The 22,499-nt window shown below is 39.9% G+C and overlaps 1 protein-coding gene across 1 annotated transcript in view; it reads left to right on the top strand.

Annotated features, from left to right (window-relative positions):
* Positions 1–22,499, top strand: part of SRPX (sushi repeat containing protein X-linked) — a 45,619-nt gene that overhangs the window by 20,491 nt on the left and 2,629 nt on the right. The window contains exons 2-9 of the mRNA XM_027741936.2: positions 6,104–6,163; positions 12,087–12,278; positions 12,891–13,067; positions 17,881–18,007; positions 19,423–19,544; positions 20,223–20,402; positions 20,851–20,984; positions 22,302–22,423. Of these exons, the coding sequence (XP_027597737.1) occupies positions 6,104–6,163; positions 12,087–12,278; positions 12,891–13,067; positions 17,881–18,007; positions 19,423–19,544; positions 20,223–20,402; positions 20,851–20,984; positions 22,302–22,423 (1,114 nt within the window). The remainder of the gene's footprint in view (positions 1–6,103; positions 6,164–12,086; positions 12,279–12,890; positions 13,068–17,880; positions 18,008–19,422; positions 19,545–20,222; positions 20,403–20,850; positions 20,985–22,301; positions 22,424–22,499) is intronic.

The following is a 22,499-nucleotide window of genomic DNA, read 5'->3' as shown; positions in this document are numbered from 1 at the left end:
GTTCTGATACAGAAATATCATCACAGAGGCACCGCTTTCCCCCGGAGTCAATGCTCACCTCCTTTTCCTGTGCCAGAATTTTGCAGCAGCATAAACTCATACTTTCTCAGAATCTCCCTTCAGGGTTCTTATTAGGAATATTAAAAGCCAAATGACCCATTATGTTAGTAACATAAAAAAAAAAATACACTAAGGTAGACAAAGCAATGAGTTACCAGTCCTGTTTCCTGACATACTTTATTTCACACTCTAAAGTGCTCTTTGGGTTAAGGACAGTTTACAGAAGCTGAAGATATGGCCTTATACACAAAAGAAAGGTTGCTGTAAAATGATTTTCTAAAATCTCTCTTGTAATGCTCCGCTAAGCGATGTCACTATGTGCCACATGTAGGCATCTTTTGAATACCTCCAGGGATGGTGACTCAACCTCTTCCTTGGGCAGCCTGTTCCAATGCTTTTGACAACCCTTTCTCCTAATGTCTATTTTAAACCTTCCCTGCCATGACCTGAGGCCATTTTCTCTCATCCTATTGGTTTTTACCTGGAAGAAGAGACTGACCCACCCCTCACTAAAACCTCCTTTCAGGTACTGGAGAGCAATGAGGTCTCCCCTCAGCCTCCATCTCTCCAGGTTAAAAACCCCCAGCTCCCTCAGTCACCCCTCATAAGACTTGTGCTCCAGACCCTTCACCAGCTTCGTTGCCCTTCTCTGGACATGCCCCAGCATCTCAATGTCTTTCTTGTTATGAGGGGCTCAAAACTGGACAGTCATTGCCTTCGTCCTTTTGGCCACACTATGACTGATATGAACCAGGATGTCATTTGCCTTCTTGGCCACCTGGGCACACACTGGCTCATATTCAGCCACTGTTGACCAAATTAATGCTATATTTGAGACTTCAAGTTTCAGCAGATCATAAACTAGAACACCGACTTTTGCTGCAAATTTTTACGGTATCTACCTCAATTTCATGTAATCCTTATAAACCCTGAGCAAAAAGCATGAGAAAGAAAAAGAAGGCTGAAGAAATTCAATGGTATAAATTGACAATAATATCTCCTAAAAATTTGAACTTTTTTTAATGGATTCTGCAGGACTATAAGTACAGTAGATATGAAACTCTTCAGTCTATCTGGTGCTAAACTAGAGAGCACAGCACTTATGTTCAAAGAAAAACCCCTTATTGCAGGATAAGTGCTGTAACCTCTTGTACTTAAGTTCCTGAACTTGTCCTGTCTCAGGGCAGCGAACTAAAAAGTTTCCGATTGGTTTAATGAACTACACTGTTGCTGTCTGTTGTCTGTGTAGGTAATCCCAGCAACCCGGGTCAAGGTTTTACAGTGAATAACTCTGTGAATGTTTATTTGTGCTTGCAGACTTTAATGTTATGTTTCTCACTTAATAGTGCTTTGTTTTTCCTTTTAACCTTTTTTAAAAGAAACCTTTAAGTCTTCTACTGGTATTGATTTTTCTTTTGTGCATTTCTGTTATTATTTTAAAACTTGTGTTGCTGCTGCTTGCCAGAACTAAATGATCCAGTGAGAAAATTCCTGATTTCAGTTTAGACAACATGCAAAGTTTTTTTTGTTGTAGAATCAAGGTGGGTAAGCAATTATTAATAGTTCTTCCACTCTGGGGATTTCTGAGGTGAAAAGGTAGAATGGAAAGCTTGTTTTCCAGTTAAAGTCCATGTAATAGCTGAAAGGTTTTACTGTGGAGGTTACCTACCTACTAGAGAGATTTTGTTTGCTATGGCCTGAATTGGTATGCCAGACAAGTTTGACGAAGTTTTGGATCTTGTCTAGAATAGTGCCTTTTTATCTGCTCAGGGATCCACAGTGCACAAAGTAGTAACGTAGTTAAGGAAGTCAGGTTGTAAGCAGAACTGAGGGACAGCAGAAGTCTTGTTAAAACTTCATCTATCTTTTGTCTTCTCTGGCTTGGCAAACACGGACAAATTGTTTGTGACTTTTATGTAGCAATGGAAGTACTCTCCTATCAAAGCTTTTACAGACTTAGTAACAATCAGGCAAAGGGGAGGATGGTATCCTAGAAATATAGAAAGTATCTTGCTCAACACCTGTTTTGCTCAACACACATGTTGTGTGCAAATGTGGACATGTCATTGTAATCTGTGCTCATTAAAGAATGCAGCTTTCTTTTCAGCTGACCAAGGCCCCTGGCCAGGAGAGCAAGTGCTGGGCTGTAAGTGTGGAGTTGGAGCTGTGGGGAGAAACTGAGAACAGCAGCCTCCACTGGGTGTAGGCTATGGTGCTAAAGCAGAGGAGTACTTCATCAGATCTTTGATGTTGGATGTAAACATCTGTAGTCAATTTTGGGTGGATTTAGCATTGAACAAGTGGTCTCTTTGAGGCTACTAAGATCACTTCAGGAGATACTTAAGTGTTTTGCTGAATGAGAATGGGCTTGAAGTCTAGTGTCAAGACATTTGGGATGGATTTGACAACCACAAAACGCAGGCAAAACTGATTCTGAAATGGTCTGATTTTGGTTTTGCACAAATGAGTGACTTTTGTGTATTTGAGTGTCCCCTTTAGCTTGCCAGTTTGAACAATAAAAGTAAATGTGTCATCTTAATAATGAATTTCTCTTGTACAAGGACTTTTATTTTGTCAGAAGGCTTACTGGCTTACTGTCATAGCTCCTCCTGCTTTCTCTGGCAGTTCTATGATGGGTTTATTCAGCACAGACTACCGAGCTCACAGTGACAGATGTCTGCTATGTGTTTTCCACTAAAATTCTTACAGTTTCTTTAAGAATCTGCACCCTAATACAATGTACGTAAAGAGAAATATTTCCTACACATCCCATTTATACAGTTATAAAAATATTTGCTGTGCATCCCATTTATACAGTTATAAAAATGTGGTGATATTTTATGAATGAAGAATTCTTTTTTCCCCTAACATAAACAGAATAATCTAAGTTGTAGATTAAATTAAAAATGAAAGTGTTACTTCATGCATTTTTCTTGCCATCTTCCAGAACAAAGTCTACAGCTGTTTTTACAGGAAGCTGCTATACCCTGGGCCATGATGTGGGACATCTGCAAAGCAGCTCGTTCTTGTCATTCTTCCTCAAATACCCAATTTCTGAACTGTGGTAATTTTAGCACTTCCAACGCAGAACAATGCTTTGTCCTTACATGGCTCAGTAGCCAATTTTGAGCGCATGTGAAGCAGAAACACTTTGATTTATGGCTGAGAAAATGGAGATGAAATGGTGATTTGCTCAGGGTCACTGGTGGGGTGGCAGTAGTGGGGAATGAGGTGGCAGGTCAGGCCTGGTGGCTACCAGGAGAGCAGCTGTCTGCTGACACGGGATGACTTTGTTGGAGGGCTGCTGTGTAACTCAGGTGCACAGCCTGGTGTGGGTGGGTGAATTTGGAGAGAGGTAGGGGACAGAGTGCCAGGTCCGGTGTGTGTCCAGTGCCAGAGTGAAGAAGGTCGTGTGGAGACAGGATTGAATCTGGCACCTCTGGGCGAGGTGGTGCTGCTGTGCCCAGGGCAGTGGTGTGGTTGTGGTGTAGATATGTCCTACCAGAACCACCTGAGCTCTTCAGGGGCAGCCCTTGGGGTTAGACTGGTTCTTCATGGCATGGTCCAAGGCTGGTGGGTGATGCCCACTGTCCTTAGTGCCCCCAGTTTGTTCAGGTTCTGCTCTGTGTCGGCTGGTGGGCTCCCTGTGGGAGCGAGACTGCCCCAGAGCAGGGCAATGACGACCTTTCTTGTGTCCCCAAGCCAAGCCTGTTGTGGTTATTAATAAAACATTGCTTGTTAAGAAAGAGACACAACTTGCTTCTCATTTTGAGCTAGAAAATGAGCTGGAAATCTGAGATGTCAAACTCCATCAACAAAACCTCGTTTCAGGGCAGAAATTATTCAGTGAATAACTCTTTAAGGCCAGCTTTTGTTAGAAGACGTTCAAGAGCCATTATTACTTCTTGTCTAAGGATCATTATTTCTTGTCTAAGGAAAGGTAAATATGCAAGAGCTCATATAATTCTAAGATTTACTAATTTTAAATGCTAAAGTCATTGCACACTAAATTTTGGACAATTAAGAGTGATAACACTGAGGTAACAGTTTTATAACCCTCAAAGTAAGTAATTATCTAAGAGTATCCCAGTTTTTTGACAGAGAAAATGATATTTAAGAGAGGTGTTCATTTACATATCAAGGTCTTCATGAAGCCCTCGGGGATCACAGTTTGTTCTTTATGCAATACAGTCAGGCTTCGAGCGCAATAAATTTTGGTTTTATGTTCAGAAGTTTCTCAGATGTCAGTGTTTAGGCATCAGAAATTCAACCACAACAATAAATATAAAAAGTCCAGAGAAATGGCTTCCAAGTGATAGGAAACCTTTGTTATATGTAAACCACTTGATTTCAGAGGAGAAGCTGTTGAGAAGTTCACTTGATCAGGTCCCAGCTCAAAGCTTTCTGAAAACTTGATGTAAGGATTCCCAATGATAACAGCAAGCTTTGAATCAGGCTCAAGGTGAATTGTGGGGGTTTGTTACATTTACAGTACATGTGAGCACAATTTTCTAGATTTTTCATGTTCACATAACTAGTTTTGGTGCAAGAATTTGGTCTGATGTGGAGCGCACGGTTCTGCTGCTTCCCTGCAGTTCCCTGAAGGAGCTGCCCAGTGCTGCAGGCTGGTGTGTCCCGGGTGCCAGCACCCAACATGCAAGTAACATGATGAGAAGGGTCCTGATAGATGCAGAGTCTCATCTTCAGGTGGTCAGAACCCTTGTGAGCAGTGCTGCAGCTAGTGCTGTGAAGGGCACTGCCCTTCTTTAGACCAACCCTTTGCACTAAAGCTACTCCTGTGAAGCAGCTACAGATACATGAGCTGTGTTTGCCTGAGTCCAGTAGAGAAAGAAATAAAGTTTCACTGTTTTCTGTGCAGTTTATTTCATTTCTTTTTTTTTTTTTTTAATAAGAAACAGAGACTAGTGGCGGATGTGTCATTTGTGCATGAAATTAGTAGCTTATTGAGGCACTTAAATTATTTAATTTTGTCTAACTTTAGACAGCAGCTTGTACAGACCATGGTCTCATATACCAGCAAATGGCAGTGAAATACCCCCATAGCTGTAATTTGAGATACTATGTATGAGAAGGTCCTGTAGTGTAGTGCTGAGACCCTGAGTACCTGCCTGTTGCATGCAAGGTTTTTAGAAAGATTTTTCAAAGGGGGAATTTGCATGAACCCTTTCATAGGACTTTCATAGTATTTAGACTAGACTTCATGCTCTGAAGCTACTGATTTTAAATAAATGCTGCTTAGGGATATTTTGAAGGCTTTCTTGCCAACTGCTACCCAGTTTATTGGTTGCTTGCTACTGCTAGCAGTTTATTGGTGAATTAATTGAATAGTAGTGTGCTCCAAATGGTTTCTGGTTTTTAGAAAGGAGTTTCTACCTCTAATTTAAGTTTTTAACCATTGCACAGGTTTTTAAAAGTATAAAATTTTACTGTCTCTTTATTTGAACAACTCCATAAAAATTTTTGAAACCAAACTGTGGTTTTGATCTGAATGTAACCTGTGTTTGCATGTAATATACCTCCGGGTTTTGTTCTTGGTGTGAGGATCATACAGGTTGTTAAAGGGAGTTCTACTTGAGTTATGCACATTTTACTTCTGCTATTTGGCCTGATGGCTGTTAACAGCCACTGACACTAAAGAACCACTTTATAGTGAAACCTTTGATGTGCCCCCTCACCTGTACCTCCTCTATTCTCTCTGCTCAGTAGACCAACTACATGGCAACTGGGCTTTCAAGAATAGAAGAGCTGTGACTTGACATGTGCAACTTAACATTGCACAGCATTGCTCTAAGAGCACTGAGAGAAATTTACTATTTCACCTGATCATCAAATCAATTTGCCCCTTCCAGATTCACTATAAACTGGGTCTGCTATGATTCTGAGCTTCAGAGAAGCCCACGCTGATGACACTGCATAGATTATTGCATTCTAATCTTGCATGTCTTTTCTCAAATCTTTCTTTTATTCTTAATTTATATTTCCTTTCTTGCTGCAGTTTTTTTTCTCTTGTTTTGTATTGTAGGATCGGGATACTCACCCCTTGAAGATGACGAGGATGTGTATGCACGCAATAGATATAAAGGTGAATGTTTTGCTTATGTGCTAAAGAGGATCAGCTGGTTGCTGAGAAAAAGCTTTGTTCTTTTTCTTTTCCTGGATCAGAAAACCTTGGTGATCTAGCTCCATGGTTTTTCTCATGGATTTTTATATCTGGATTTAATTTCTACTGTTTTTAACAATGGAAATTAGACCAAGTACTGATCACAACTCTCTTATGCACCTGAGTAAGTAAATTCTGCCCTGCCTTTGCTCCAGGAAGATGGGGTTGTTAAATCATGAAAATCAGGAAGAGCTTCTCTTTCTTCTTCATACATCCCAACAAAACCATCAATGATAAGCTGACTCAAAACCTGAGCTTACTGATGGTGATGTATAGAAGTATGTGCAAGAGAACTTGATTTTCATTATTTTTTATTTTCCATAAAATTGTTTGCCTTTCAGGTTAACCTGCTACCTGAAATGCCAAGTGAAGTGTGTTTAAAAAATGAATGCATACATTCAAAAAAATAAATTAGTAGCTGGATGAATGAAGGGACTGGCATGTTTAGAAAGCAAATTCAGGTTTTCTTCCCTGTTCTGGAAGACTTTGCTATTCAGCAAAACTAAGACCTTTTTTTGCCACTGCCAGTAAATCTTCCACTTGTTATGTCCATTTTCTTAAAAAGTCTGCTTCTGTCTCAATACCTTTCTCCTCTGCCAAAATCCCTCAGGAGCCCAGACAGTGAAGAAATTTGGCATTTAATTTGTCACTTTAAATGGTAACTCTGATTTTTTTTTTGTTAAGTTGATCTGTGGACATGTTAGAGTTGTAATAATTTTGATTCCTTGAAAACAGTGGTTATTAGTGCCTTGTTGTACGTTACTGATTCTCTGCAAAGAATCAATGGACCGTGTAAGAGGTAAGTGATAAAGTAATTCAGACATTTATGAACAACAAAGGGGAAAGCACTGCTGTTATGTCTACATTGCTGTTTTCATAAATGTCTCATGTTCCTTCCAGTAAAATACTTCTGTATAACATTTTGCTTTCTAACACATGCACAAATAGTTCTCTAAAGCTTTATTTAGGCAAACTCATTTTTCTTTGCCTTTTAACATGAGGTCCTCTTCAGACACATAGAAAAAGAATTCCAGAGACCATGAAGATAAATCAATGCCAGTTCATGCCAGGGCAGGCAAGTAGTTAAAATGTGGTTTCTTTATAATTTCCTTTTATATGGTGATCCAAAATGAATTATACTCATGTCAGCCAAAATGTCACCAGGGTAAGTGAAACATAAATGACTCATTCACACAGATATTAAAAACTGCCCCAAGTTTGGAAGCACTACTGCCAAATGTTGAGGAACAGACAATGTGAATCTAAGAGTGTAAAGCATTGGAGTAGAAAAGGCTCAGTCTTCATTAGCATACTTCTTTATGTTGGCTTTGAGGGAAAGGGGTGGAGAAAGACAAAGCAAGAAAAATGGGCTGTGTGGCAATGTTCAGAGCTTCTCCTCAGATGTCCAGTCCAGTATTTTGGGTGTGACCCATTGCTCAGCAAATAAAGCTTCCCAGTAAGAAATAACTAAATGGATTTTCTTAACTGATGTTAACATACATAAGCGGCATTGGTTTTCTTCTTTGCACATGTACTCACTAAACATTGCAAGCAAGCACACAAATTCATCCTCTTTGACATCTGCAAACAAAACATTGCAGTTTACTGGGAGGGGTGAAAATCGACCTCCTACTAAACCCTTTTGTCTTCATCTGGATGTTTGTCCACTTTCTCAGCTTTCCAGAGAAACGTTACCAAGATTTCCTGTGCCCACAGCATTTTTAAACAGTTTTCCCCTTCCTCCCTGGTGAACCTTCAGCTCTGTTGGCTGGTGTACCAGCAAGCAACAGCACAGCTGGTCACTTTGCATGCTGCTTGTGAAGGAAGTGCTCAACTGAGGCTGGTGTTTAGACAGGACCAAGGAGTTGGGGGAAACAATGCCCCAAAAATGCTTTCCTTCCTTCACTTGGCATGGCTGGCTGTGATCACATTTCATGAGAAAGGGCTTCCTGTGTACAGCATTTCCTGTGTTCATCACAGCTGAAGTGCCACTGCTCTGGTGATCCTCATTCTTAATGGGTTTTCTCAAATACTGTACTGATCAAACAGTAGCCCCAGCTGTAGAGGCAGTACTGAGACTTCAACCTTTTCTGCATGATGCCTGTTTTTCAGTGTTTTCAAACACAACATCAACCTCCTGAAATGTTTTACTACCAAGCGATAATTCAGGCTATTGTGTCACTGAGGAAATTTCTAGTTCTTTCTAGTTTGTGCTAAGGCGCAAACTTTTTATTAAACAAAGAAACAGTACATAGGTCCTAAAAATTCAAATTTCAGTTAAGTGAACAGAGCCTGGTATAGATGGTGAAGTTTCAGAAGAGATACCTGGGAAACCTGTAACTTTTCTAATTCCCAAAGCCTTCAGGAACATGACTGAGCTTGCCTTGAGGCAGAGAACAGCTTTGTGACCTCTCAGGGCTCCACACAGACCTAATATTCTACAAGTACTCTGTGTAGTTGCTTAGCCTTTGGAAAACCAATATGTACCTTCACTAAAAATCAACAAACTTTGATCTCAAACTTTGTTGTATCATTTGATGTGCTTTTTAAGTTAGCTATGTTTTTTTCCCAGCAGTATCAGTTGGTCTAAACCCAGATATTTGGCCCTTGTAAACCCTGCCTCACCCAATTCCTTCTAATCACAATCAGTTCTAGAGTATTATGTTTTAGATCAAACAGATGTTCCTCCTAAGTTCTGCAAGTTATTTGCATCCAAAAGCATGTCTGCTATTGTTTTTCTTTCTGACAGTATCCTTTAGTCCAGTTTAAGATGTATTTTACCCCTCCCTAAGAGCCTTGCTTTGTTTCTCTCTGTAGACGACTGTAGCTGCAGTGGCACTACAGGAAAGGCATTTTCTTTTTCAGTATTGTGTTTGTGCATTAAACTGCATTTGTTAACTGTTGGCCATTTTTTCTTTTCAAAATTTATGTGCAGCTGTTTACTCAGTGTAAGTAAACAAGTGTCTTTGTAAAACCACAAAAATTTACAGAAAACTCAGGCAATTTGCAATACCTGAAAGAGCTGCTTTGCCTTTTTTATTATTATTATTAGCCTGTTGATCATGTTGCATAGCATATTTGTCTTAACACCCTTTACAAAGGAAATCAGCATTTGGATGTGCATTTGGAGTTTATACATGTGGAAAACCTGAGGCATAAATATCTTGAACTGATTTGCTGAAGGATTACCTAACTTGTTGGGGCAAAAGCTCAGCCCAAATGAGTTCCCCCAGTTCTGCCCCTTCAGTCATTGTTGTCTCAGTACCTTCAGATTTAAACCCTTCTGCAGAAAAACTGAGGTCTCCTCCTTAGTGAAGGAGATCCTACATGATCGGGCTTGTAAATAAATGGAAGTTTAGGGTGTCTGAGCATTAGAAGAACAAGTGAGACAGAAAACCTGGAAATTGTGGGCATGAGACCACTGAAGGGGAGATTATAGTAACGCTGTTGTTAGCTCAGGAGTAGGAGGATTTCTCCAGGAGGTGAATTATGTGGCTGAACCAGAAAGCTGAACTGCACTCTACCCCTACACTGCTGGGTGCTGCTAGACTGGCCTGCTTGTGTCCTGTGCCTCAGTTACTGTGTATTTGGTGACACTGGGAATAATGTCACTTATACATCTTTGTGAAGGGTTTTCATGTGTATCGGTGAAAGACAAAAGTAAGCATGTCACAGTAAAATACGACTGCTTCAGAAACAGACTAGTCTAAAGGAATGTGCCCTTGGTGTAGCACAAAAATTGATAATTAGTATCTGTAGATGCTGTTTGTGTTTACTCAGGACCAACACAGCAAAATACAGATGTAAAATGTAGTTTCCATTGTGGAAGTGTAAATATGTCCTAAAGACATTGTGCTCTGAATATAAATATCCCATGTATCAGAAATAAAACAGGCTGTATTGATTTTTGTTTATTTATGTGTGGACCTGATCCAAATAGTGTAGGAAAATGTACATAACAACTACAGGAATCAAGAGCTAGAAGTGAATATCTGCCAAAGATGATCCAGAAATTATTTTTAAATGTCTCTTGTGACTTTGAGAGTATGAAGGCTAAAAGTCTTTGTGTTTTGTTTGTTTGGGGGCTTTTTTCCATCTTTCTTGCAAAATTCAGATTTTTTTTTGTGTCCCTCCTGCATGTCACACATTGTCACACAGGATTTCAGGACCTTTCATCTTTCGCTTTTTGCCTCGCAATCCCACCCTCCATCCCTCCTTCCTTCTCTCCCAGTATGTCCTTTTCAAATCATGGAACTGAGAAAGGGACAGGCTTAGTCACTCCTTGTGTAGGAAATTCCTACTGAGAAGCTGCCCATTTTCTTGGTGCACCCTGTTGTCAAAGCTAAACAAAGGATGTAAAACTTTGTCTGGGAAGGGAAAATCTCTGCTTGATACTTCACCAATCAGCATCAGAGTATGATGTTAAATCCTCACAAGAAGATGGTACCCATATCCTGAATATTTTAAAGTGTAGCCCTGACCAGTTAATAAAGATGCAGTTTTATGTACCTGTGTTTCCCTTTTCCTCATTAGTTTGGTAGGAACATTAGTTGTGAAGTCACAGCCAAATTCCAGCTTTCCTCTGACTTGACAGCCCCATCCATATCACTGTCTTGCATCCAGGAGCAACTAGAAAGTGGTACTCATACTTCAGACTACATTTCCATGATATTAGGTAAAAGTCACCGCCCATCTTTGGAGGTCAAGAGCAGGACACGTGATGTTCAGACTTTTGAGAACATTTAGAACTTAATTTAATTTTACGCAGCTTGTGTTCCCATTTCTGAATATGTGCTAAATAGATAGTATGCTTATGAATGAACATTGACATCCTCTAAAGGATTTGACATACTGCAGGGGTTTGTGCTGTCAAATACATGCTTTATATATATATATATGCTTTTGTGTGTATGTGTAGCCAAATGCATGTTGCCCTTGGAAGCTATAAATTACTACTGAAAAGAGAGGGATAAAGTCAGATTTTTCTGGAAAGCTCCTCACTTATCTGTTGGATTGAATACTTGCCTTCAGATTTAGAAGGCTATTTAATTTGTAAAGAGTATTTGAATGTTTCTTTGTGGCACCACAGAGCTGTCGAGAACAGCAGGGGAGCAGCTGCTCTTGCACACTTCACACGTTTTAATTTAGGCTTAGTCCTGAGTGCTAACTTTGCAAAATTGGAGCTGTTCTTAAGCACTGAACAGTTGTTCTGGCACATGGAGGATGTGTACACATGAGCTTGTCATTGGCAATATGATTTATGTAAATGACATCCGTTCTAACTGTGGGAGAGCTTGAACCATCACAGAGTTCTGCCAAGGCACTGTCCTTGCTGCACAAATTGTTATGGAAGTGGAAGATCTTTTTTTGCATGAACACTAAGAGAGCTAAGTGTAGAAAGCTGACAACTACAGCTAGACCAAAGGTGTTCCTAATGCAAACTTTTCTTATCAAAGAGCAGTTAGACGTGTCTACTTCAAAACAGGAAGGAAAAACACTCCAGCTGTCATCAAACTGCCCACATGGTGGCACACTTATTCCATGGACAAAAAGCATGGTAAAACCCCACTTACCTCTCAACCCCTTCCAATCGAATGACTACAGTCTTTAATGTTTTTCATAAAAAAAGAGCTGCCAGTCTTTGGAGGGCTGACATTTGGATGTGTAAAACTTATTGCACCTCCCTACAACGTTCTCCACTTTGAGGATTCGTGGCTTTTAAATTAAGATATTTTTTCCCATTTCTTCTCTGTGACCATGAATAAACAAAGCGATTTTATGTTTGTTTCTGAATTTTTGCATTTTTCTAATTGTTATGTGTGGATTTTTTACTTCTCTGTGCCAGAAACACCGTGGTGCTCGCCCATTAAAGTGAAACACGGTTATGCAAACTGCAGGACACCTCAAGGGGAATATTACAAGAATGTATTGGGCACAAGATGTGATATTCGCTGTCAAAAAGGCTACGAACTGCATGGCCCTCACCAGCTAATTTGTCAGTCAAGCAAACGCTGGTCTGGGAAAGTGCTGTGCAAACGTAAGTGGCTACGAAATCTGTGTGTGTGACTTGTGCTGCAGGTTCACCAGACAGTACATTTTCATTTGTCTTTGAAACTGATCTTTGGATTGTTAATGATTTTTAAAGGTTGATAATATAATTGGATGTGTATATTAGTTTGTGGCTGAGGATCTTACAGAGGTGCATTGGCGTGATGAGTATCTGAGTGGTACAAATGCCCATGGCAGATAGGGAATGTTTTATGAGTGTGTGATTTTGATTTGTGGAAGTAGTTTCATGGCAGAATCATAAAGCTGCTTTAAAATACTACCCATCTTGGACTTTCTAAGTTGACACAAGTTGTACCAGTGTCTAAATGGGGTCTTGCATTAAAACATTTTCTGAGAAGAGAGGAATAGGTACTTGTCATCCCTTTTCTCATATAAATGTTGTATTAGGCTGCTAATGCTTATGCAGAGCTACATTTCAAATGCTTCTAATAAGAGCAGTTTGGAAAAACCTCCAGTGGACAAGAATTTCTCCCACTTGTCATTTGCCAGCTGCATCTTTATTTCTGTGTAATACCCCACATTCCCGTTACTCTAAAGGGGGGGAATAACAGGTTTCCGAAGTCTTTGTTTCCTTTTCCAGAAAAGCGCTGCCCCACCCTGTCCATGCCGACCAATGGGGGTTTCAAGTGTTTGGATGGTGCCTACTTTGGCTCGAGGTGTGAGTATTACTGCTCTCCAGGATACCAGCTGAAAGGAGACCGGATAGTGACGTGCATGGACAACAAAGCGTGGAGTGGCCGGCCAGCATCCTGCGTTGGTAAGTAGGATACAGGGTCTTCATCCTGGGAAGTCCACATCTTGAGGTACCTGCTAGTGCCCAGCTCCTGCAAGTAAACTCCAAAATGCCTTTTTATCCAGCTGATGGGGAGAAAAAAAGCAACTGTCCCTCTTAAGGAAGCAGAGAACAGTTTTCCAACAGATGCAAAGTTCTGTCACTCAGTACTTTGTCCAAAGCGAGTATCCCTCTTACACACAAGCTCCAAGTATTACCATTTTAATAAAGATGAGGCTGATGTAAATGGTCAGCACTTTTCAATGCTTTGCTAATCTCCTGGGTGACTCCTTGGTAGCCTGTAATTACTGTGCTGCTTTTCTGGAATGTTCTCTGTGCTGGAGTTCTGTCACGCTTTTTGCAGCTTAATGATAAAACAGGTTTGAAACTAAATCCATTGTCTGACCTGTTGTTTTCCTTCCTTGGGATCATGGTCTCCAAGTATTTCCAAGGAATATAAATCGTTTGTAGTTACCAGCATGGTTGTAGCTAATTTAAATTTCAGCCTAGTTCACGTTACTTATGCCAGCAATTTTCATTATGTAGTCAGCGGTCTCCTGGGAACCTCAGCAGGAATAAGTGTTTCTATATACATAAACCAAAAGAGAGATAAACAAATATTGAAATTTAACTTTCCTGACTACTAATGAAATTTCAGCAGATAATGGAGTCTCAGCTGCTGGCTGCCCTTTTTCTGGGAAACCTCTGATAAAAGCTTCAGCAGCCACCCACAAAGGGAAGTATTTTTTGTCCGTCTGAATTGGCTACCAGTAATTTCAGCTTGTGGGTGGTAGACTGTTTGTGCTCAGTGTTTTCTGTGTAAGATAACTTGGTTTTCCTCAGAATGCCTGTGGCTTAGTTTAGGTTAGCAAATGGTTTTGGAGTCTCTCCACTGTAGCCTGATGTTCATAAAATTTTGTTCAGGTTTCCTGTTATTTGGTGTTGTACAAATGTAGAAATGAGATGCTTAGGTCTAGACTGTTTGTGGCATCTCTTGTTTTCATTTACAAAAACAAGCTTTGTCCTTCTCAGTAGTGTGGGCAGAGGAAGCAAAACAAACCCTTTTAAGTTTGGAAATTATAAAATATTATCTTCTGTATTTCCTGGCAATTTCAGAACATCATCTGTTTGCAGCAATGGGGTGTTTGTCACAAAAGGATGATGTCTTGCAAAGTAAAGTAAGCAAGTACGTTTTAAGCAAAAGAGGCTATGTCAACACTAACACTTCTTTTTTATTCCAAAAATGCAGGGTACCTATTGCAAATGGTGTGATTGCAAGTCCCAGTAAAAGTAATATTATGATTTAATTTCTGGTAGTGCCACATAGGGTGGAGAAAGCCCCTTCAAACCTTGTGTGTACTCGGTTCCTATATGCACATAGTGAGGTATACAGTTAGCAGACTGTTTAATAAGGTTATCTTTTGACCTCCTGATAGGTAGTATACAAAATTTCATGTGACTAAACATAATTCCACAGTTTTTGGCATTGAATATGTAAAAAATTACTTCAGACCTGCACTTGAAATGCTCTGGGAAATAAGGGACTTTCCTCTAACTTTTTTACTGTTCCACTTAGCATTTTTGCACAAAATTATGTGGGCTTCACAGTGGAGTAGTGAAGATCCATGTAGGAAAGACATAAGGCCTTTCATTGATAAAATAGGTATTCATTAAAAGGGTGAAAAAGATATATTTTTTGAATTACTGAAAATTAGGTAAGTTTTAGCAGTCACAGAAGTCCTTACAGATAGTGAGTATTCAGGCCTAACAAAACAGAGTGACTGTCTACTGTCCTTCCTTCATGTTACTGAAATAACTTTGATTAAAAAAGATCAATGTACAGCTGCTTTTGCTTATCAGTTAGCTGAAAATGCCAACTTGAATAATACTTCCACTATAACCCTAGTGCACTGTAACATATATTGAAATACATATTTTCTTCTAGAAAATTTAAAAATGTCAATGTCTTTTCTTCTGGAAGAGTTTCCTTTTCCTGCTCATTCTATAACAGAGGTTGTGGTAAATGTTTGTTACCATGCTAAGTCATCCTCTTCTCATATCCTAAGGCTGTATTGATAGGTAGTTACTAACAGCTTCCATCTGAAACAAGATTTGCACTCTGAGTCAGTAATCACACAGGCCTTGATAATGGATGTTTTGAAATACAAATCAATCCCTTGTGCGGGCGGGTGGGGAGAGCAGGACAATGTTTTTCATTCTCATTTGTATGATTTCATCTCTTTATGCTTTTGATATAGACTAATGCTTTGAACTAACTTCCAGCCATTTTTTTATGTCATCAGCAATAGCAGCATATTCATGGAACAGCAGACAGTTTACCCATCCCATACAGGCCATTGAGTAAGCAAGCAGTGGGCATTCAAAACCATCCCTCTGTCTCTTTCCTCTTGTCATCCCAGATTCAAAAGCAAATAAATGTAAACCTTTAGCAAACTGTGAGAAAGAATATTAACAAACTCTTTAAATTTTTTTGAAATTGTTAATATGGCCAATTCCTGGAGTATGTTTAAAAAAAAAACCGACAACCAAACCAAACAAAAAAAACCCCAAACCAACCAAAGAAAAAAACCCACAACCAAAACCTAAAACCTGTTTGAAAACTTTGCATTTTTCTCCACAAAGTTCAAAAGGCTGATTTAAAATGGAGTGTTCCACTGCTGAACTCCTGATGCCGTGTCTGCAATGCCACTTCCCCACATGGAGCCAGAGTACCAGTTACTGCTGCCAGATAGTCAAGAAAAATGACAGAATGTGGCTGAACAGTGCCATGTTTTTAATGAAAACTCAATCTCCATGTTCATGATTTAAACCTTGCAGGCAAGAGTCTGACATTTAATACATAGCCCTGCTAAACAGCTTAAATAAATCTGCTTGGCTTTTCATTGGTTTTTCAGCACTGACATTGCAGTAAAAGCTAAGACTTGCTCTACCAAGTCAGAGACCTTTGCAGTGTGTCCTGGTTCCAAGTCTGCCCAGGAATACTTATTAAATGAGGGTCTGATACTCCAGCCCTTACAGGACAATTTTTCCCTCTGACAAAACCTCTCCAGCAGTCAGCAACCTTGATGGTTCCTCTGTTGGGGTTTGTTTTGGAACCAGTTTAGTTTTCTGACCTGCAGGTGGGCACCTTGTTCACATCAGACATTTTACTGAAGATTTTCTTGGCGTAGTTGTGTTTCAGTTTTGTCATTTGTGCGTTGCCTGGATGGTCTCTGGTCACCTTCTCTGCGTTTAAACGGGCTGGGGGTTTTTTAGACCTGTCTTCCTTCAGCCAGGCTGTGCCCAAATTGCTTACCATGCTGTAAATTGGCCATAACTTTGTACAAGGGAATGAGAAAAAAGAGCAGTGAGCACTGTTTGGTGTTTAACACATCCCAGTAGAGACTGCAGTTAGAAAACCTCTTTGGTGGACAGCTGCTTTCTCTTGACCTTTTTCCAAGCAGAGTTATTCTGTCTGGGTTTATTTAGTGCCTGTTGAATGCTAACAGGCAGCTGAAATGACCAAAGCAAATATCCTCCCCAGAAATGTTTAAATCCAGCTAAAAAGGCTGCCTGGCCCCTGGGTTCTTGGTGAGTTGGTTCCCCCAGTAACCGCATTGTTTGCCTTTATGGTATGGAAGTCCAAGCTAGTTCATACCAACCAGTCTTCTCTGCACTAAATAGCTTAACGAGCTTTCTGATTAATTAAGAGTTTAAAGCACTGTGTCCTTAAATGCTGCTCTAGCTTTTATTCCAGCATCACATTTATTTGATTTATACTGTCCACAGTGGTGAGTGGTCACCGCAGTGAACTAATCAGAACCAGAAGCAGCCTTGGTGAGGCTGGGTTATTTCTTACCCTAATTCAGCAATGTAGCTTCATAGAGGAGGGCAGAGCTCTCACAGGCTGCGGTGTCAACAAGTTTTCACTCATAATTGGAGGGTGCTTTAAAAGTAAGGGAGTGAATAAGAAACATGAGGAATGGAGAAAAAAGCGTCCGGACTGGAAGTGAATGTAGCTGTGCAGAAGACAAGGAGCTGTGCATCACCTTTATCCTCCATCAGGGTCTTCTGTCATTACCACTGTTCCTTTGCTTCTGAATAGTAGTCACAGCGTTAAACAGATAAACAGTCTTTCAAAACTTACCTACATTTTTTTTGTTTTACCATTATTATAAGAGTTATTAGGAAAAAATCAAACACAGCAAATAATTTTCTGCAAAATTACAATTGTGCCAGTCTTCTGTTGTTTCTTGTTTTGCCATTACTGCAGTAAAAATAACCAGTATGTTGAGAGTAACATGAAAAGTTATCATACAGAGAGAAATGGACGTTAAGTGTGCTTTAAAAATGCTCTTAATCACAATATCTACCTCACAGACAAACAAAGAGAAGAATGCAGATAAACAGAACAGAAGCTTCTTGGATAGAATCTTTGACATCCCTCCTTGAAGTTCAAAGGTGTACATTTGTTGACATTATCTTTTAACTGATGTAAAGAAACTATGTATTAGATGGTACTATACATACTACATACTATGGCTATGTAAAGAAATTTGCAATAATTTGTTTTAATGTTTTTTGCATTGTAAAGGACTGATCATTGTCAGCTCTTACTCTTTCTACAAAAAGGTGAGAAGTACAGGCTTCACATGCCTTGGCTGGGACATCCCCAGTGTTGAGGAGGCCTGGTGAAGTCTAGGCCAGGTCCTGGGTTACACTGGGAAAGAGCTGTGAGGAAAATGCATAGCTCCAACAGGTGCACCAGTGCCCATTTCGGTGACATTTATTTCAACAGATACCGAACCTCCGAGAATCCAGTGCCCAAGCGTGAAGGAGAAAACCGCAGAACCCAACAAGTTGACAGCCAGAGTGTTCTGGGACACCCCAGAGGGACGGGACACTGCCGATGGGATTCTGACAGAGTAGGTGAAAATCTGTAGATGTTTGCGTTTTCTCCTTCTTATTCCTTGATTAGAAATTCAGCTGATGACGGTGGCTGGGTACTCTTTCCCTGTAATTCATCCAAGATGCTTATTTTGACAACTTGGAGGTGAATTGTTCAGGAAGTAAATAGGAGATTGTTGTGGTTATTTTAGAGCTGATTTTTTAAACAACAGCATTTTGACCTGTGAAATTTTCTGGAGCTCCTTTGCAGATCTCGTAGTCAACAAGTTTTCTTACAGCAAGTTACCTTTTGTACACAATGAAGAGAGAGTAGTGCACTGGAGGTAGCAGCAGAGGCATGTTTGACTGCCTTAAAAAAAAACAAGGTAAATTGTGGCACAAAAAAATCATCTTTAGCCTTCTTCCTGAACTAGTGCTGGCTACTGATGTCCCAGGGTTCTGCAGTTACCTTTAAAATAACATTCCTTGTTTGAAACTTTAGTAACTTTAGACTTAACACTTCAAAATTTCTTTATCAAGTTTCATGGTTTCGCAGTCACATTTCCCAGAAGAGCAAGGTGTACCTGTTATGGTACTACTGCCTCTGATTTTCCCATTTTTATCATGCAGGATTTGTGTCAATCTGTTGAGATTATTGTAATGGTAGGAGTACAGAAAATCTTCTTTTTTCAATAAGCATGTTACATCTTTCAGCAGTGTAATAGTGGGCTGATTAAGCTTAAAAGCTCAAAGTTGTAAGCATAAAGATATTCACACTTCATAAGAATAGAAAAAGGTGTTGAAAGACACAATGGTATTGCCCTTTTATTGCTATAAATTAATAATATTAGAAAGAAAAATTCATTGTACAGTTAAAAACAATATTGCTGTAAAGGTCTGATCTAATAATTCTATGACAATTAACAGCATTAAAAAATTACACCTGCTAAAACAAAAATTTTGGAAATGACAGAATAAAGAAATTCCAAAGTCTTTTTGCCTGATAGGAAAAAACAATGAGAAATGTCCCATGTAGATTTGTCATACAAGTAACTGTTGTCAGCTCAAAAGAGGCAAACTCTTGATTCTGTGGAAGCTTTTCCATAAACTACATCTCTATTTTTATAAAGTCTTGCTAAACTGTGATGTTTTTTAGAGTACGCAGTGCTTTCCTTAAATGTCCGAGGTCCTGCAGCTCCATGAGTACATAAGCTTTGCAATTACACAGAACACTACTCGACCTCAGTGCCCCAATACTGAGGATGTGTTTAATGTATCTGAATTCTCCTGTCTCATTTGCAGGATAGGGGCAAATTCCAGGCAAAAATGCTGCTGTGGATCACCACAGCCTTCTGACTATCCCCAGTAATCACACCATGTGCCTAAGAGTATTGTCTGTAGGAAGATACTGCTCAACTTATGAATGTCTGTCCTGTATTATCTCCTGTTTTAGTGTTATTTTGAAAGGCCTGCCACCAGGGTCACATTTTCCAGAAGGCGACCACAAAATCCAGTATACTGTGTATGACAGAGCTGAAAACAAAGGCACTTGCAAATTTCTTGTTAAAGTCAGAGGTAAGAGTATTGTTTTACCCTTCAAATACAGTCACTGATTTGCATCTGGTTTGAGACAATTTGAAAATGTCCTTATTTCCGTATTTATCTGCATATGTATGCATATATAAACTCTGTGTTGATGCTGAAAGGGAGAACACAGTCTTGCTCAAGACCCTGGGGGCCAGTCTGCAGCAGGGTGCAGCAATCCTGCACACGAAGGAAGAGCTTCATTAATCACTCCTGCCTCCTGCTCCATACCCCTTCCTTCCTGCAAGCTTCTCGCTGATACCCAGCTTGTGAGCTGCTGAAAGAAAGATGTAAAGGAGTTTTTTCAACTGTCACATCTGTCAAGCAGGGCTGCCCTTTCACAAGTCCAGATCTTCAAATCCGGATTTGAATCTACAGAAATGAACCCTGTAGGTTTTGGCTTCAGCTCTTCATGCTCCCTGACCTTTTGTCACTGTGATACCACAATCACATGCATACACCTGTACATCTGTTTCACTTCAGTTTACATAAAAGATCAGGGTGGGATTTGTTTTGGTTGGCTGGAGTTTCTAAGTACATACATAATACAGAAAGCAAACAGAAAAATGTCCTCAGTACTGGTATTTCACTGGCCTGTGGTGCCCTCGTAGCAAATGGTGATTCATGCCTTGTCTTTTTGTTGGTTTGTTTGTTTTCTCTGGCTTGAAGTCAGGCGCTGTGTGAAATTAAATGCCCCAGATAATGGCTACATCAAGTGCTCAGGTGATGGAAATAACTACGGTGCTACATGCGAGTTCTCCTGCGTTGGTGGCTACGAGCTGCAAGGAAGCCCAGCTAGAGTGTGCCAGTACAATTTGGGGTGGTCAGGAGTGGAGCCAACCTGTGTACGTAAGTGAGTATTTCACCACTTTACCAGAAGGGCTGACAAGAGCAATGGTTCTCAGGGCAGTGAGAATTTGGGAAGTGGGTGTGGGGTGGAATACAGCTGCAGCATCCCAGAGGTAGGAAACTTAATATATCTTTGTCTCCTTTGCCAATTTGCACTTAGAGCTGAAGGCTTTGCCACTTTCGGCTGCTCTTTCCTACGGTGATGATGGTACCTCACAACTGATAGTTTGATTTAGCTCAAAACTCTCCACAAAATGTCACATTCTGAAGCCAATCCATCAGCCAGAACAACTTACAATAAAATCATTGGCTTTGATGAGGCCAGCATTTCACCTATATCTTCTCTATTATTGTTCCTTGTTCTTGTGTTTCTGCTGTCTAACCATGCTTGTAGAAATAGATCTCCTTCCAGTATGCTCTATAACTTTTGTTTTCATTTTAATTCTAGCCATGAATATTAATGTGAATGTGAGGACTGCAGCTGCGCTTCTGGATCAATTTTATGAGAAGCGGAGACTGCTAATTATTTCAACTCCTACTGCAGCCAACTTCTTCTACAGGATGCAGCTGGGAATGCTGCAGGTAAAACACATTTAAGGGGGGGTGGGCAACTATTTTTTTTTCTTTAAGGAAAGACACAAGAGGAGAAGCTCCACTGTTGGATATAAATCCACAAACTTCAGCTGTTATATTCCAGCCAGTGGAGGATCTGGCTGAAACAGCTGTGGTTTGGGATTAATCCTTTTCACAGGAGTTTGAGTTGAAATATCTCCCCAGTCTCTAACTCAGCTTCAGTCTGGATTGTGCTGCTTCTGACTGACCAGTCACTGAATCCCAGGCAATTCTGCCCCTCCAATCATCCACAAATTAATTTAATATTAATTTGCACTCAATAATAATTCCCTCACTCAGCTGCTAAAGAAGTTGAAAAACCCCCCCACCCTCCAGCACTTCAGTGGATGCAGTTCACGTGAATCAGGCTTATGGAATTTGTAACTACAATGTGACGAAATGTGAGTAGCTTCAGAAATAACAAGTGCACCAGCAAACAAAGGACTAGAGACTCAGCACAGAAATAGTCCAGTGCTGGAGATAACATTGGAGTATTTTGTTAAAAAAAAAATAAAACTTATTGTAATTGTCTTTCTTAGGTGTTGTAATTGTGATGCTCTTGCTAGCTTCTTGCTAAACTTAGAGATATATCTCCAAAATGTATCTGTGTTCTCAGGGAAAGAAAGGAAAGGAACCAGTCCTGTATTCTTTCACAACAGCAAATGTTTTTATCTTGTTTTTTTTTCTTCTCACAACTGTAGCAAAATTCAGTAAAAATAGTCATTGGGATATGACAGGATTATGTTTTTAACTGCTGGCTTAAGTTACAGTTGTATTTAAGAAAAAAATGGTTTTTTCCCCATTAGATAAACTTGCAAGAAAATTCGGTACATTTATGAAACTGAAATAGTTTAAGATACTAAATTTAATGGCTATAGTACATTTTTCAGTGCTTGACAGTGGGCTAATGAGTTGGCATGGAAGAATACTTTCTGCAGTCCACTTCTATTTCACATACTTTGCTTCGACTGACAAATTAGATTATAGGGCTTAATACCCTGGCATCTTTTCACTACAAAGACAAGTTTGTATATCTCCTAGGTGAGCCCTGTGTGTTGTTTTTTTTAGAGCAGCTAAGAATCTGTCATTTACATTGCCTGCAGTCTTGAGGCTCTAGTTCTTTACCATGAAAATTAAAGAGTTTTCAAATTATGCTCTCGACTCAATTTAAAACATCTCACTAACATAAGAAGATGGGACTCTATGAACACTTGCTGCACACTCCACACATCTCCCTGCTCTCTCCCTGGTAACTAACACTCCTGTTTCTTCTTTTAACCCCTCCAGCCAGCACAATGTGGGTTAGACCTCCGACACGTTACCGTGGTTGAACTGGTTGGTGTGTTCCCAGCTCAGATAGGAAGAATAGGTGTAAAGCTGCTGCCTCCATCTCTTGCCCTGCAACTCAGGTAAAGGAATCTCTCACTACTGTTGTGTTTGCACCTTATCATACAAAATGCATTGCTTTTGATTCCCTGCATCTTA

This window comes from Pipra filicauda, unplaced genomic scaffold, assembly GCF_003945595.2.
Source record: "Pipra filicauda isolate LSUMZ 115617 unplaced genomic scaffold, ASM394559v2 scaffold18_size4552066_pilon, whole genome shotgun sequence".
In the NCBI taxonomy this organism is placed as follows: Eukaryota; Metazoa; Chordata; class Aves; order Passeriformes; family Pipridae; genus Pipra; species Pipra filicauda.
Note: the sequence above shows the minus strand (reverse complement) of the source record. Positions and strands in the feature narration are given on the sequence as shown.